General features: G+C 40.1%; 2 protein-coding genes across 2 annotated transcripts in view; one reads left to right on the forward strand and one right to left on the reverse strand.

Moving 5' to 3' along the window:
• The window catches only part of LOC126563252 (biogenesis of lysosome-related organelles complex 1 subunit 2), a 271,392-nt gene that overhangs the window by 228,015 nt on the left and 28,947 nt on the right, over window positions 1–14,430 (forward strand). The gene's annotated exons all lie outside the window — the stretch shown is intronic.
• Window positions 923–10,561, reverse strand: LOC126563059 (C-type lectin 37Db-like). Its single transcript, XM_050219669.1, has 4 exons — window positions 10,415–10,561; window positions 1,437–1,537; window positions 1,266–1,374; window positions 923–1,184 (listed from the first exon to the last, which is right to left on the reverse strand). Exons 1-4 carry the CDS (start codon window positions 10,548–10,550, stop codon window positions 943–945), a joined length of 588 nt encoding a protein of 195 aa, XP_050075626.1. The 5' UTR covers window positions 10,551–10,561; the 3' UTR covers window positions 923–942.

A 14,430-nucleotide genomic window follows, 5' to 3' on the forward strand; every position in this document is an offset into this window, starting at 1 on the left:
AATTTGGTCATGAACATGAATTAAAATATCATTCAAAAATTATAATTGCATACTAACAGGGGCTAAGCAACAATCATTCAAATGGAAACGTATCGAGAGAACTAATACACTTCTAGACAAGTTTCTTTCCATTCTCATCAAATAAATTTACCTTGTTAAATGTTATATTTGGCAAATATGATTTTATTTATTAATTACACTACACATTTCTGGCCAGTAATGCGAAACCTTATTTACATACACTTAAACACGTGAAGGAGAGCGAAAAACAAAACCACATAAACGAACACGATGCTGAGCAGTGGGACAAAAGAACAAAGGACCTATCGCGAATAAAAATGATGCATTAATCTTGGATAGTAGATGAACAAGAAGGAAAAACACAAACAGAAACGGTAACAGAATGACAAAAGTGCACATACATGCAGCTGTAAGTTTTACTGTGCTGTTTACTAATTGCACAATGCTCGATCGGAATCGAGGAATGAGAAATGTAGGAGAACTTACTTACATACACTACATTTTGTTCCACACGACCCTCGTGGTAATTGCATCGATCTCGTATGATATGAACTATATAAATACTACACGATAGAGTAGAGCAGGAGTGACTTCGAGGTGAGAAGCTATAGTAGCGAGAGTAAGATGATCATGAAGGATGTCTGGAGACCTCCTGCGTGCATCCACTCATTTGCCAGTTTTGTTGTTGTAATGACACACTTTCATTTGAACACATACTGCATAGTCCGCACGTAACGGAAGCATAGTAAATATTGCTTCCGCTGTATCGGCCAGTCGAAGATTAGGGATTGGGCATGGGAGGTTACTTGAAGGATTTAACGAAGACCCGGCGGCGGTGAACATTTCCGTTCACTTTAAGATGGATGAACGGAAATGCAGGTGAACGGAAAAACATCACACAAAGTCAGTCCCGGGTATCGTTTAAACCTCGCAGATGAAGTACGTCTCGAAGCTGCAGGGTGTATCGTTCCACTTCAGACCCTTGCCATCACGGTTCCACAGCTCGAGGCAGTGTTCCTCCTCGCCGTTTTCGTAGCGGAAGTTGTTCGGTTCACCGGCGTTCCAGTTCGTGAAGGAAAGCGGTCGACCGTTCGACACCCAGAAGAAGCTACCTTCCTCGGCCAGATCGGTACCCGAGGTCCAGAAGTGTTCCGTTGCGAGTCCTGTTTGGTGGTGGTGGTGTGAAACGAGAAGAAATTGTTAGTAAAATTAAAAGAGAAAAATGCTCCAAATATCGAACGTACCGTAATCTTTGACGTATTTCTCCAACCGATCGTTTTCTTCCTGTGTCTGTATGCTGGCGAGTTGCATACCGTGGAATCGACAGTACTGCAGTGCTTTGAACCAATTGGCCTGTGAGGTATGAATGCTCAATTAATTTTGCGATTTAAATTGACAAAATCATTTATACATACCTTGAAGAAAATGCTGAGGTAGTAGCGCTTTTCTCCAAGCTTCAGTAGTGGCATAGTCCATCGTGGTGGTGCAGCAGATTCTTCAACGCAATTCGGACAATCTGTGGGTAGGGTAGTTAACAAAAAAAAAATTGGATGTTGAAAAGATCTGACATGTATTCCAGCACAACAAAGCACGTTAAGAATATAAATTAAGGTTAAACGATTAATTAATTTTTTTAAGTCACAGTGCTGTATTTATATGCTTTATAAATAAGGAACAGTAAGCGACAGAACTTTAAAAAAAATCTTCATTCTAAAGAACTACACATTCATTTAACAAAAATGACAATAAAGTATCAACAACTGTGTATTTGCCTTCAAAATAAGAAAATATGTTTCTATAGCTTGCTGTTATCGCTGCATCATGTTAAAAATGTAGCGTTTAGAATATATAAAGTATTACTATTCAATTACATTTTTCAGCTGCAGTTGTAGAAAAAGTTGTATGAGAATTTTAGAAATTTTCGTTAAAGCAACATAATTTTGCATTATCATTTGAAATTAAAAATCAGAAGTGCTGAAAATTTCCTACAAAATCGACTGTCGATTTTTTTAGGCTTAGCTGTTATCTCGCAATGGCTGACAACTTAGTACATAGAAAAGCGCATTTTTGTAAGAAAGATAAAGGCATTTATGTTTAAAATAAAAAAAACTATAAATGAAGACTACGAAACTCGAACAATAATTACGAATTAAATAAGGCCATTTTTTCGTAATTTGAAGGCATATGAAGGCTGATGTTTTAAATAACTTGATAATAAGTAAAATAAATTATAAAGAGTCCGATCCGGTGGTGTAGGCGACAGCGGAGTCGGGTTTCAAGTGGCAGAACTGGGGTTCATCCGGGCCGTTCCCCCTTAGTGAGGACTGACTATCCAACTACGTGGTATCGGCAAATCTAGTAAGCCATTCGATTCATTTAATTTAACAACGCATTAACCCGTTGTGAAATCATGTAATGGAATATTCCATATTATTCCATATGGAATATATTGCAAACATATAACGGAATTACAATCATAGAGGGGAAATTTGTATTGCTGCTGTGAAATTTGGCAAACATCACTGGTTAAAAGAAGCAGTGATTATAACAACTTTTCCAATTAATTTTATTGTAAAACCCGTTCAAAAGAAAATGATATGGCATGCTGATGTAAACAAAGTATCAGATAATATTTTGCATGTTGCCCTTTTTTGAAATGTAATTTAGACTCCACTATATCATAGCAGAGCCTCACAGAGGTTTGCAAATTTCCCCCAACTGAATGCAATATTCCGCACATATTAACACCAATTTTACCCACCCATATCAAATCAATGCTTAAACGAGCATGCCCGGGATGAGATAAAAAAGGAGGAAATGCTTTAAAAAATATGTGCAAAGTAAGCATAAAAAGTGCTGAAAATATGGCGCCGAACCGTAAAACTCAAAGCAGATCTAAAAAATAATCAAATGGAATGCATTTTACCTGATTGTAGCTTAGCGATCGTTTCGACTGTTTATAGTGCGTTGTAATGTTAAAAACATGGCGAATAATATTATTATATTAGGAGTGACCGACGTTAACTCATAAAATATCTTAAAGTAAATCCATTATCAGTTCAATGTTCAATGTTCGATGTAAAATAAAATCGTATCTGACCTACAAATTTTCTGCTTTAAAATAAATATAAAAAATGAACAGGTAACAAAATATATTTCAACGATTCTGTCTTCCTTCTTTCTTCTAATAAAGCCATTTAAAATAATCACAGTTAATGGAATTCGGCTAAAGCTGCTATTATTGGTAAGAGCCGGAATAAGATTAACTTTAATGTGCACTCCGTTCCGTTGTGAACGATTGCTTTTCTAATGGCCAGGAAATGATAATGCTCAACATCAAATAATCTTGTTTAAAAGCATGGACTTAAGCGTAATAATTGCTTTATTTCTAATGACACTCTTTCCGCTTCGTTTGCTCCGAATGCAGATAATTGCTCGATAGAAACTATCACAAGAAAAATGATTCGTTTATTTTCTCAGGCGGAGCCCGTTAAGAAGGCCAAGGTGGTTCGTCGCTTATCACGTTGAAACGAACGAAATCACAAAAAACTTAAAAAACCCCCGTCTTGCCAATATGCACGAGTTGGGGAGGAATTAATTTGAATAGAATTCCGATAAAGCCGCTTTATCTTTGGGATGCATGGCGTTGCAAGACGACGACACGACACGACAACCAGACTCAAATTAGATGCACCGCGACACAGTACCCCAACCGACGGAGACATGATCGATTAGCATCTGTCGGTTGGAACAAGAATTTATCCCGAAGCCAATCGTTTCCGATCACGTACATACCACGGACAGCCACGCGCAGGTGCATTAAGGTTAAGGTCATTCGATGCTGTCTGCGCCGGGGAAGATCTGCTCTCGGTTGTGCATTAATTAAATTCCATCAACAAATGGCTAGCTCCCGGTGCAGCTCTTGCAAGCGAACAACGTGCCAAGGTTTTGCTTGCACCCAGCTAGTGTGGCGTAGCAGTTTAACAATGTGAAATATTCTAAGGAATATTATTACAACGCGGCTTGAAGTGAAAGGAGTTTGACCACGGTGACTCTTCTTGGTCACGGGATGACAGTACCGCGGGATGGTATGCTTCTGGGTTTTCGCCGCTTCTAGTTGTTGAGAGTTCACAAACAATGTAGAAAACCTTCACTCTTCGGTTGAGATGATCGATGATGTCTTCTTTGATGATGTACGGTTCAAAATTGCACATATCTAACAACAATCTCCAAGTCATCAACTGTTCTAGCTAATTAATTAGTTCCATTTTTGCTTCGCATTATAATCCTTTTTTGATCTGGAAACTCGACCCGAGCCCAGCTAAAGTGGAAACATTAAGCCGAGTGCACGTTGTTTAGCAGCATCGAGGACGAACCAGCCACATTGAAATATGATCGCATTTCTCAACCTTTCTACCGACGATCATACCGTGTAACCTACGGCACCAAAACTCAGGGACTACTTCCCTCGGCAGCGCACCAATGGGGGATTCGTGATCTCTGTCCATTAAAAGCCCGGTGCTGCTTATGTAAGCGGTGTTGTAGTTGGTCGAATTGGACGAAAACACCGCCATCGTGCTCTCCTCCCAGCATATCGTACGAGTGCCCATTGCGTAATGGCGGCGCAAGTATGGAGATAATTCAATTTTGACATTCCCGTGCGAAGACGGAACCCCTCGGTAGGACGATCTCGGATTTTGTCTGTCGGTACTCAAAACACCCGATCCGGAATGAGATGTCGAGATTTTGTTTTTTCCGCTCTTCTTTGCACCCCAGTCCCAGGATTGAGTAAAAGCAAGGTTCAATAGGTTCGAAAAACGGCGACCAACTGACATCTCCACTGGCATCCGCAACAACATTTTTCGGCAGGTTAATGTGAGATTAATTGTACGGTTATGCCTTGACATTTATTTCACGGGTTTCGTGCGACAAAACGGTGGGTGCATCTTTGATGTGGCTACCCCATTCGCAAATGGCATGGTACCTTGAGTGAACTTGTGTCGTTTACACAGGCGTCGATGAAAACACTTTATCGCTTACCTGGGGTACACATGCGTTTTAACATGCGCCAAATTGAAGGATGAACTTTTGGGGGGAGTTCTTTGGGTTGGTGGCACACGTTCGGTGCTTCACACATTCGGGCATCATGCGTGCTGCTGTGCGTAAAGTGAAGATGCGTTTAAGGTCAGCATTACGGAGTATCAAAAGTCTGTTATTTGTTCGATCGTCCTTCAAGAAAGCAAGTTAAGTGATTTCGAGCATTTTGAAAATTTACTTTCAGGTTACTTTCATAATAAAAAAGGTCTTTCCTAGGTTTGAATTTTTTTGCCTAAAATATTTAATTGGATTTGGAGGGAAATATTTCAAACCTTACAAGAAAATCTTCTTCTCTCTTGATCTGGTTTTGTTGTATCAGCGAGCAGAGTTTTATGAATCATTTTTAAATGGCAATAACCTGTCTCATTCTGCCAAGAACTATTTCAATATCTCAGTGGTACTTCGTTTCCGTGGGTACTGAATTCAATTTTTTTAAAGGGATGTCGCTAAAGTTTTGTATCATTTTTTTAATTCATAAGGGAAAAGTTTTGTATCTTTATATGAACTCAAAATTCAATATCCCAAATACAATTTGTATAATTTGTATACTTCATTTCAAATTCAACGGGCCTTGAGGTGCACGATTGGACAGGCCCGTTGACTACTGGCCCGTACTGGACAATCGTTAAATTCATCTCTCTAGAAACAACATATCTATCCGATGTTGAAATAGTCATAAAGAGAATTCAAAATTTGTATTGAAATTCTAGGCTAAAGAGTAATAATGGTCCTTAAGTTGTACGGAATTCATATCATGCACGCTTGTGTGGTCACGGTAGATTTTAACCATTAAACGTAGAACACAAAAATATTATTTAAATAAATCATTATTAAAATAAGGAAAGTTATTTGAAATTATTGTTAAGTGTCGCAAAAGCTAGCTTATGTATAAGACTAATTTACATATAAAAACATTTCACTAACTTATTTCATCATTTAAACGAGACAGTTCATACTGTAATTAAAATAATTCTATAGTGAGCCATATTTTTTATTTTAAATGGCTAAACGCAAAAACTCATATTTAAACATGATTTGAGTAGAAAGTTGATTGAATTACTAAAATTTTATTAAAATTAATTAAAGTAAGATTTTGTTGGATTTTATAAACCAATAGTTTTAACATTTTCAATATGTCCTAGTCAGCCAGGTTCACAAACGACTGTGGAGCTTGCATGTGAGTTTGCTGCGTGCAACTTGTAGGCCTATATTACTCTTTACCCAAATAGGTCCTTTGTCAAGGGGCAGCTCGGTGGTGTAGGCGCCGGTCTTCTCACGGCTGGACCGGAGTTCAAATACTATCCGGGCCGTCCTCCCACAGTGGGTACTGACTATCCAACTATGTGGTATCGGCAAGTCTTGTAAGCCATTCGATGTCCATCGTGACCTTAGGAGGAGGTTAAGCGAAGCAGAAGAATCTTTTATCACAACTGCACTAAATATTACATGCAAAAAATTTGAGTTGTGACAACATTTGCTTTGTACAAACTATAACACGTCACTTTATCATTGTCACAGGAAATACCAAAAGATTCCTTCATCATACGCCTCATATTTTCCTCCTATGATCAATCTTTGTCGCCTCAAGGAATGATACGTCCCTGAAAGTCAAATCACCGCCATCATCACCGAGCAATACCCGTCTGGTTTTTTTTTTATTATCTTCATTTAACGCATTAACCATGCTTCTACCATAAAAAGCGTATCCATGACGGGTGTCAGAAAACCACTCCGCAAAGTGACCACACTAGGGGATCAAACACAGGGCATCAAGATGGCTGGTTAAGGGGGGCGAGATTGCTTTTACTGAAGTCCATTTCATTCCGATTGTATGGTGACGCTTCTGCTAACGCTAACAATCGCTCGTCTGACAAAGAATGTGCATTCGTTCATTAAGCGGTGCGACCCTCGACCAAAAAATCTTGCCGGAATTTAAGCAGCGCGGGAAAAATGTTCAAATGACGATTCAAATGTCATTAAATTCACATGGACAGTGCGCGTTAGTATGCACGATGGCTAGATAATGAAGGAATTGATTGTCGATCGTCCGTGAGGAAGGTTAGCGTTGACAGGATTATGAAACGATCGAGCACCAAGGAAGTAGTACATTGTTAGCCTATTCGCCTGGCTTTTTGGTTGACGTTCGATTAATGCAGCCGTACAAAGCGATCGATCTCTTACTACACCACAAACTGCCTCTCTTGAAGGTGCCATAATCTCTACGAAACATTTAATTCGGGCAGCTTAAAACTGTATTATGAGCACGAGCAATCCGAGGCGTGAAGCAAATGTGGTGCGTTAAATGGATGCTGCCTCCGCCAACGACGACACCAAGGCTGCAACATGCGTCACAATTTTGAGTGCTACCACGCTGGCCACAAACGGTGCCGTGTGGTGCTTGCAATTTAAATACAATTCTTCGTTAAATTTCCCCGCTGTCTTGGAATAGCGAGCAACACGCCACGCACTGCACGTGTTTGCTCGCGGAAGGTGTCTCAATAGTGACAAATGTACGCACCATTTTCCACCAACCGTTGTGAAATGTTTCCTCCACCCATGCTCAAACAGGGAATCGCATGTGTGGTGGTTGTATTATGCGTACGCACACACTCCTTTGCGGCTTAAAATTCTTTGCCCGATCGAGCCTCCTTCCACGGTGTCTTGGAATGGCAGTGCGTTTGGCCCCTTTTTGCCGGTAATGGATGATAGCTCATTACCTCATCTACCGGACTGGCTGGACCGCCGGTTTTAACACATGTTTTGATTAAACCTGCGTTGGAAAGATGGATGGATTTTCGATGGAAAGGTTAAGCCAATTTATTACCACCTAACAGCCTACAAGCTAACAAGCAAAATCGAATCGATGTTTCATTGGGAGGGGTTGATGATGAGGTTGAAAACGAAGCGGCACCATAAGGAAAATTCATCAAAAAGTTGTTATTTTATTTCGATTTAGAAAGCGTACTTTACTAAGCAGAGATCATGAGACCTTAGCAATGAATCAAATTTTGGATGGCAAGGTGCATCTTAGGTTTAATATATGGATTATATACTAAGAGTTTATATTTATTTCTATTTTATTATTGCGGCTTACCGCCGTATTGCCACAAAATTTTAACTTAACTTATGGCTCAATTTTTATATATCAAAATACGTTTAACACTTTTTATTATTTGTGCCATATGTAATGTACGTGCTATATTTTTAGGAAATAATTTACTTTGCATTAGATTTTGAAAAGCTTTCCAGATAAAACAGCAAAAAGGGTAAAGTGAAAGATAAACAAAATGGTTTAAGTTCACATGCACCCGCAAACAGCCTGAGCTGTGAATTGAATAAGAATAAGAAATCAGTTGACAATAAAATATAAATTTTAAGCATAATGGCAAATTTAAAGGTTCAGATAAATTCATGACTAAAATCTGCTGATAATTTGAAGTTTTTGAAGGAAACTTAATCGAGGCTTCTCAGATGATTTTTTGGAATGGAAGGCAATAAAAATAGGAGCATTCAAGGTGGAGTCTAGAAGAAAGTTTTTGTGATTTAAAAAAAATAATTGGAAAGCATTGAAAAATATTTCGAGAAAAAATAGATAAAATTTTTTCTTCTTTATTAACTTTAACCATAAAAAAAAGGAAGGTTCAAAATTTCACTTCTGAAAATGATCGGCAATTCATTTTCACTAGACCAAGCTATTTGTTATGGGTTAATCTAAATGAATACACTTTTTTTCGAACTTACGGAATCAGTTGTTGCTTTTTGCTTTTTGTTTATAAAAATTTTACTGCGATGCTTGTAAAAATGATTTCTACATTTACTAAAGTGTTAGTAAGAAATAATGTGAGCTGAGTATCACACTTAAATTCAGATTGGTTATGGCTTTTAATATAAAATCTAAAGTAATCGAGTATTTAAAATTATTAACAAATTGTTTTGGGATTTCACAACCGAAAAACATGTTTTATTTTACTGCTTGGTAATAGCAAAGGCTGTGATTCAAAACTCAGAATCTCTGTTTATGTTTAAATAAGTATCTTGTCTGTGTAATACATGTCAATATTAGCAATTCTTCTCCAGAAACTGTTGTTGGACAAAACGGTCCTATGCACAAACTATTTTGAAGGAATTTGTTGGAAGTCAATAACAAGAGAGTCAATAAATTGTAGATCATGAATTCAATCCCATCTACTCTGATTGAATTATTGACTATGACACCATTATTATTTTTTAACATCTCGTTAAATTTACCCTTAAAATCCCCCAATGGTCTGTGACAATGATCTGAGACTGTGAGAAAACAAAAACCTTATTCGATTGAACGAATTGATTGCATTGAAAAGAAAATCGACAATTTAAGAAACCAAAACAATAGTGACCACTAAAGAGACCCACTTCCCAATGCACTTGATTAAATCAAACCGGCGTAGCTAGAACAGCCTTCAATGTGTGAAATTATACCAATTGTCTATTCTCACTGAAACACGCGTGCAGGCATGCAAAAGGCATGCGTTTTTGTTATTGTATAAACCTTCAGCAAATTCAGTAACCATTCGATTCACTCAATACCCAACCGGAAGCTTGCGCCATCGCCGACATCGGTTTAACCCGCACGCTCCCGTACCACCCCATATGTGCGTCTCACGCACCATGATAGAAATCGAGAATGACAGTGTAACGGCTGGGAAGTGTAACGTACCGTTGCGAGATCAAATTTCAAACAAAAACAGCCCGATACGATCTAGCAGCACACACACAGACACACAACCATTTACCTGTAATTAAGGTCATTATTGCGAAAGGACATGTAAGCACCGTAACATAACATTGACACAATGTTACTCGCACAACTGCTCCCAAGGGGGTTGAGAGATAGAGAGGGATAGGGAGTGAATCAAACTCGTCACCAAATGCGTCTTGGTAACGTAATCCATCGATCGGCGTAATCCTGGCCCTATTCCATCACCACCAGAAATGGCCGGATAGCGCCGTGTGGGCCACCAAGCGAACCGGTTGTGGCATGTGGTGCGAAGGGTCACTTTCTTCGGAATAATTATGTTAATCGTTAGTTTGCGAGCCCACCATTCCCGGGATCGAAACAGTCAGTCAGTTTGGGTGCTTTTATCATTGTGATGTCATAAACGCGTGTGTGGTGAGAGGCCGACAGCAAAACGGGTGGAACTTTTATTTTCATTAATACACTTTACAGAGGAAACACATACAAAAACACACACATACACACACCAATGGGTAAGGGGGGGGGGGGGGGGGGATATTAGGGAATTATAATTACTGGTACCGTGAGAGTTGCCCGCGAGAGCCTTTGGCGTTGCACACTGGATTACACTTTCACTGAGCAGCACGATCAACACGGCCAGGATGAATCCCATCCGATTCCATCGCACACAATCGAGCACCAGTTTTTGTGGTTGCATTTTGAAGCTTTGGTTTTGAGGGGTGCTTTGTAGTTAATAATAAGCTTAAAGGATCACTTTAAGAAATTTAATTTTTTAAATCGTAAATATCATAAATAATCCACTTTCTTGAGCTAATAGAATCCACAGCAAAGGAAGCTACTTTGGCTGCACTTTACAACTCATGCACAACACGCACACGCCACTCTCGGATGAAAGATCAAGAAATCGACGACAGCGAACGCGAGCTTTGTGATCAACGACTGCCGAACCGCAACTAAACACGCACGCGCACGAAAAAAGACGCCAAAGACGCGTCTGCACTGCATGCGAGCCGGTGGACCTCCCCCTACTACTACCACTACTACTACCACGTTGAACAAAAGCCACCCCCTCCCCGGGGAGGACACACGATGCAAACGATCGAACGAACGGCGAACGAATCAACCGAGGAAAACGATCGACAAATGGATGCAGCGCACTAGCGTCTTCACCGACCGAGGTTCGTCGCTTGCTGACGGGTGCGCAAGTCTTTCGTTCCATGAGCGGCGCACAGTGGAAGGACGAACGTTGCGAGGACAACTACACACACATACACATATAAAACATGGGCACGAAATTGAATCGGTTGGTCGAGCAAAACAAGGGGTGATCGGAACCAAACCACAAATGCTAATAAGTGACGTTAGTCTTGTTTTTTTTTTTGTTTAAACTTTGTTTGAAGGGTAGCAAAAAATAGTTCAACACAGACAGGTGTGGCCTTGAGAGGTGTGTTTTGGTGTGAGAGCCACCCGCTAATCCGCAAGGTGGTTCTGTTTTGTTTTGGGGAGGTTCGGATTGCGAAAAGGAAGAGCTAAACACACACGAGCATATACCGAGCCAAAGCCTTGCCATCGGAATGCAGCTCTGTTTCGACATTGCGGTGCACACAGCATGCGTAAATTCTGGTCCCATCTAAAGGGTTTTCGTACCACAGTTTTGCTCTACAAAGTGAGCCGCAGTGCACTGGTGGGTCACTGTGGGTACCACACGACATTAAGCAGCATCGATCTAGCTGATTTGTGAACCGGTTTGTTTGCTGTGCGTGCTTAGGAGAGATGAGTCGGTAAGGTTTCCAATTGGATCGCGGTGGAATGTGCAGTGGGTTTTTGCTTTCATTGAGCAGTTTACCCGAGACTGCCTTGGGATCACCACATGAAACTGGACGACAACGTTTTACATCACCCATCCAGGTGAGGGTGAGAAAAAGGGACGGTTTTGCGATTACGATCATCACGGAATCGAGGGATGTAAGCGTCTTTTCTATGTGTTGATCAAATATTCACGACGACGATGAGGAACACTAACATCCAAAAAAAGCTAAATAAAAATGAAACATATCTAACAGTCGCCACTTTAGAGGGAACTTTGTATCCGTTAACTCCGGATCGTGCAGTATCGGAGCGTAAACCGGTGTAAACAAAGTGTGTTACACAAGCAAGACGGTATTTATTTTTTTCGTTTCATTGCTCTCCTTTTATAGGATGTGGGACCATTTTTTAGGACGTGAAGGAAATTTGGCCATATCAGTGGAAGCGAGTTTTTTTTTGGTGCTGTTTGTGATAAGTACCGTTACGTGTACATTCAAGATGATTTTGCAATGCAACAGTCAACAAAAGGGTAACATAATGTGTAATACATTTTATAGGTAACCACCCATCAGTGTTATGCGAGATAAAGTTTGCTTCCAATTTTGCGCACTTCTTGAGGGGTGGCAATTTTTTTACTATTCTTTATCAATCCTCCTAATTTTGTGATAATTTTTTACCGATTATTGTCTTAATGTATTTATTTTATTTTTTTAGTAATAATATCGAATCATAACCGGATCGGATTTTGTGTTCGCTTGACTGACTATTCAGATTAGAGATCAGGTAATCCTCATTATTTCTGGAATCGGATTTCTGGACTTCGAGACATTCCTTAGTATGCTCCGGAGTTGTTGTGAGGGGTGTAACAGAACAAATTTATTTTTTCTTTGGGAGAACGTGGAGGCGACACGGAAATTACTCCGGAGACGATAGCGATCTCGATTTCGGTTTTGAGTCCGAAGATAAATCCCCAGTAAACTGTGGAGCTAATCCTCAGTTAGCTCAGGAGTCATCCGGAGTTACCTTCAGCTGATTCCGCAGTGCTCTAGTACTCTGGTTTACTACTCTGGATTAGTACTCTGGATTACTCCGGAGTTAACTCCGGTTTTTCCAGCGTTAATTCCAATTTTTATACGTCGGAGTCGGAGTGGATTCATGAATCCACTCCGGAATTTTCATCCCTTATCCCTTCACTAAGATGTAAATTAAGTCAAGGAAGCTACTGATGGCAGACTAAGACCTCTTGAGAGTGTGGCCTGAGAGCCACAGAGACCAATACAAACCAAGAAGGAGTTGTAGAAGATTGGGAAAAATTATCAACAGATACAAGGAGATAAATTTCGTCTCTGAAACTTTGTTGTTCAATATTATTCAACAAGAATAATTTTCTACCCTTCCGGATTGATGAACATATGGAGGCTTCTGTTTATATCCAGTCTATCGAACTAACATTTACGCTCTGATTTTTGTGCGGAATTTTTGTTTGAAGACTATTCCAATACACCAGAGCTAAACTATTCATATAAGATGGAAAAATCAAATCCCATCAAAATCGTTCCACTGCAGCGAAGATACCATTTCAATATGTCCAAGCCCTTTAACAAAACTAAACGTGACTTGCGTACCGTTTAGCCTCTGGCGGCACGAGGCATAAATCACTCACGGGCCCGATCAATATTTACCTACAGCCATCTTTACCGCCAATCCAAAACCCCCAAAAAGTCACATGAAAAATGGTTGCCCGATAACGCAAAACAGCAACCATGACCGTAAAGCGAAAGTAACGGCATGTGGGCATTAAAGCTGTCCGGTCTTTGGCGCAAGTTGGTGCCCGCCTGATCGAAATCGGACGTTGTTCATCCTTGAGCTGTAGCGTCCGAGACTGATCTCCGGGTCACCTGGTGGAGCGGGTTCACATACGCAATGTGACTGTCCTGATTGTAATGGAGTGCCAATGTCGTCGTTCTCCATCGAATGGGTATCACGAACGAAGGGACCTTGAGAGACAGTTTCAAGTGAATGGGGGAATATTTTCCCCATTTTTTTTTTACCCCAAGGATTATTACACTTTCTATGAGAGTACCGCTACCAGGGGGTTTTTTCTGTATTTTCTGGATCCGCTACAATTTCAGGTTAGCGAAAACCGCATTCTTAACACGTCCAGTTACTTTGCACAAGTGCTTTGGTGAAGAGAATGGTAATGCCAACCATTTTTGTGCTAATTATTCGAACAGCTGGGGGTGTTTTTTTTTTTTGCGCTGAACCATGATTCGTTCGTTATTGCACTAATGCGAGGTCAATCTTTGTAAAAAAAACCGGGACACCGTATTGCCACAACCGAAAAACAATCAGGTCGTTTAGCTTCCCATTCCCAACAGCATGGTTGTTTTAATTAAATTAACAAGCTATTAAAATGGCTCACAACGGTCGACACTCTTCTTTGCTGATCAACAGACAAATTGAATGCTGACAGGTAGTGTAATAGTAATCGGAATAGTAGTGGCAGTAGATTTCAGTTGTTGTAAACAAACATTACCGGGATAGGTGATTGCTAATAAATTCCAATTAAATTGGACCATTCTGTACGCGTTACATAAGAAACACCATTCCTTGGGGCACATTCCAGTTTGTATTGGATTAGAATATTTAAAAAATACAGCGGTATGCGAAACCACCTCTGCAGGGTGCTAAGTAATAACAACAATTAGCCAACATTGATTATTTATGAGCCAATCATATGGTAGCTTGACACGAGCTACTCTCCCCCCACA

The sequence above is a fragment of the Anopheles maculipalpis genome, chromosome 3RL (assembly GCF_943734695.1).
Source record: "Anopheles maculipalpis chromosome 3RL, idAnoMacuDA_375_x, whole genome shotgun sequence".
Lineage (NCBI taxonomy): Eukaryota > Metazoa > Arthropoda > Insecta > Diptera > Culicidae > Anopheles > Anopheles maculipalpis.

What these genes read in the sequence shown, in the direction of transcription:
- LOC126563059 (XM_050219669.1), bottom strand. Translation starts at nt 10,550, where the DNA reads ATGCAACCACAAAAACTGGTGCTCGATTGTGTGCGATGGAATCGGATG. An exon ending in TCTCGCGGGCAACTCTCACG is followed by an intron (nt 1,538 to 10,414) that starts GTACCAGTAATT and finishes CCCTACCCACAG; the next exon opens with ATTGTCCGAATTGCGTTGAA. An exon ending in GAAATACGTCAAAGATTACG is followed by an intron (nt 1,185 to 1,265) that starts GTACGTTCGATA and finishes ACCACCAAACAG; the next exon opens with GACTCGCAACGGAACACTTC.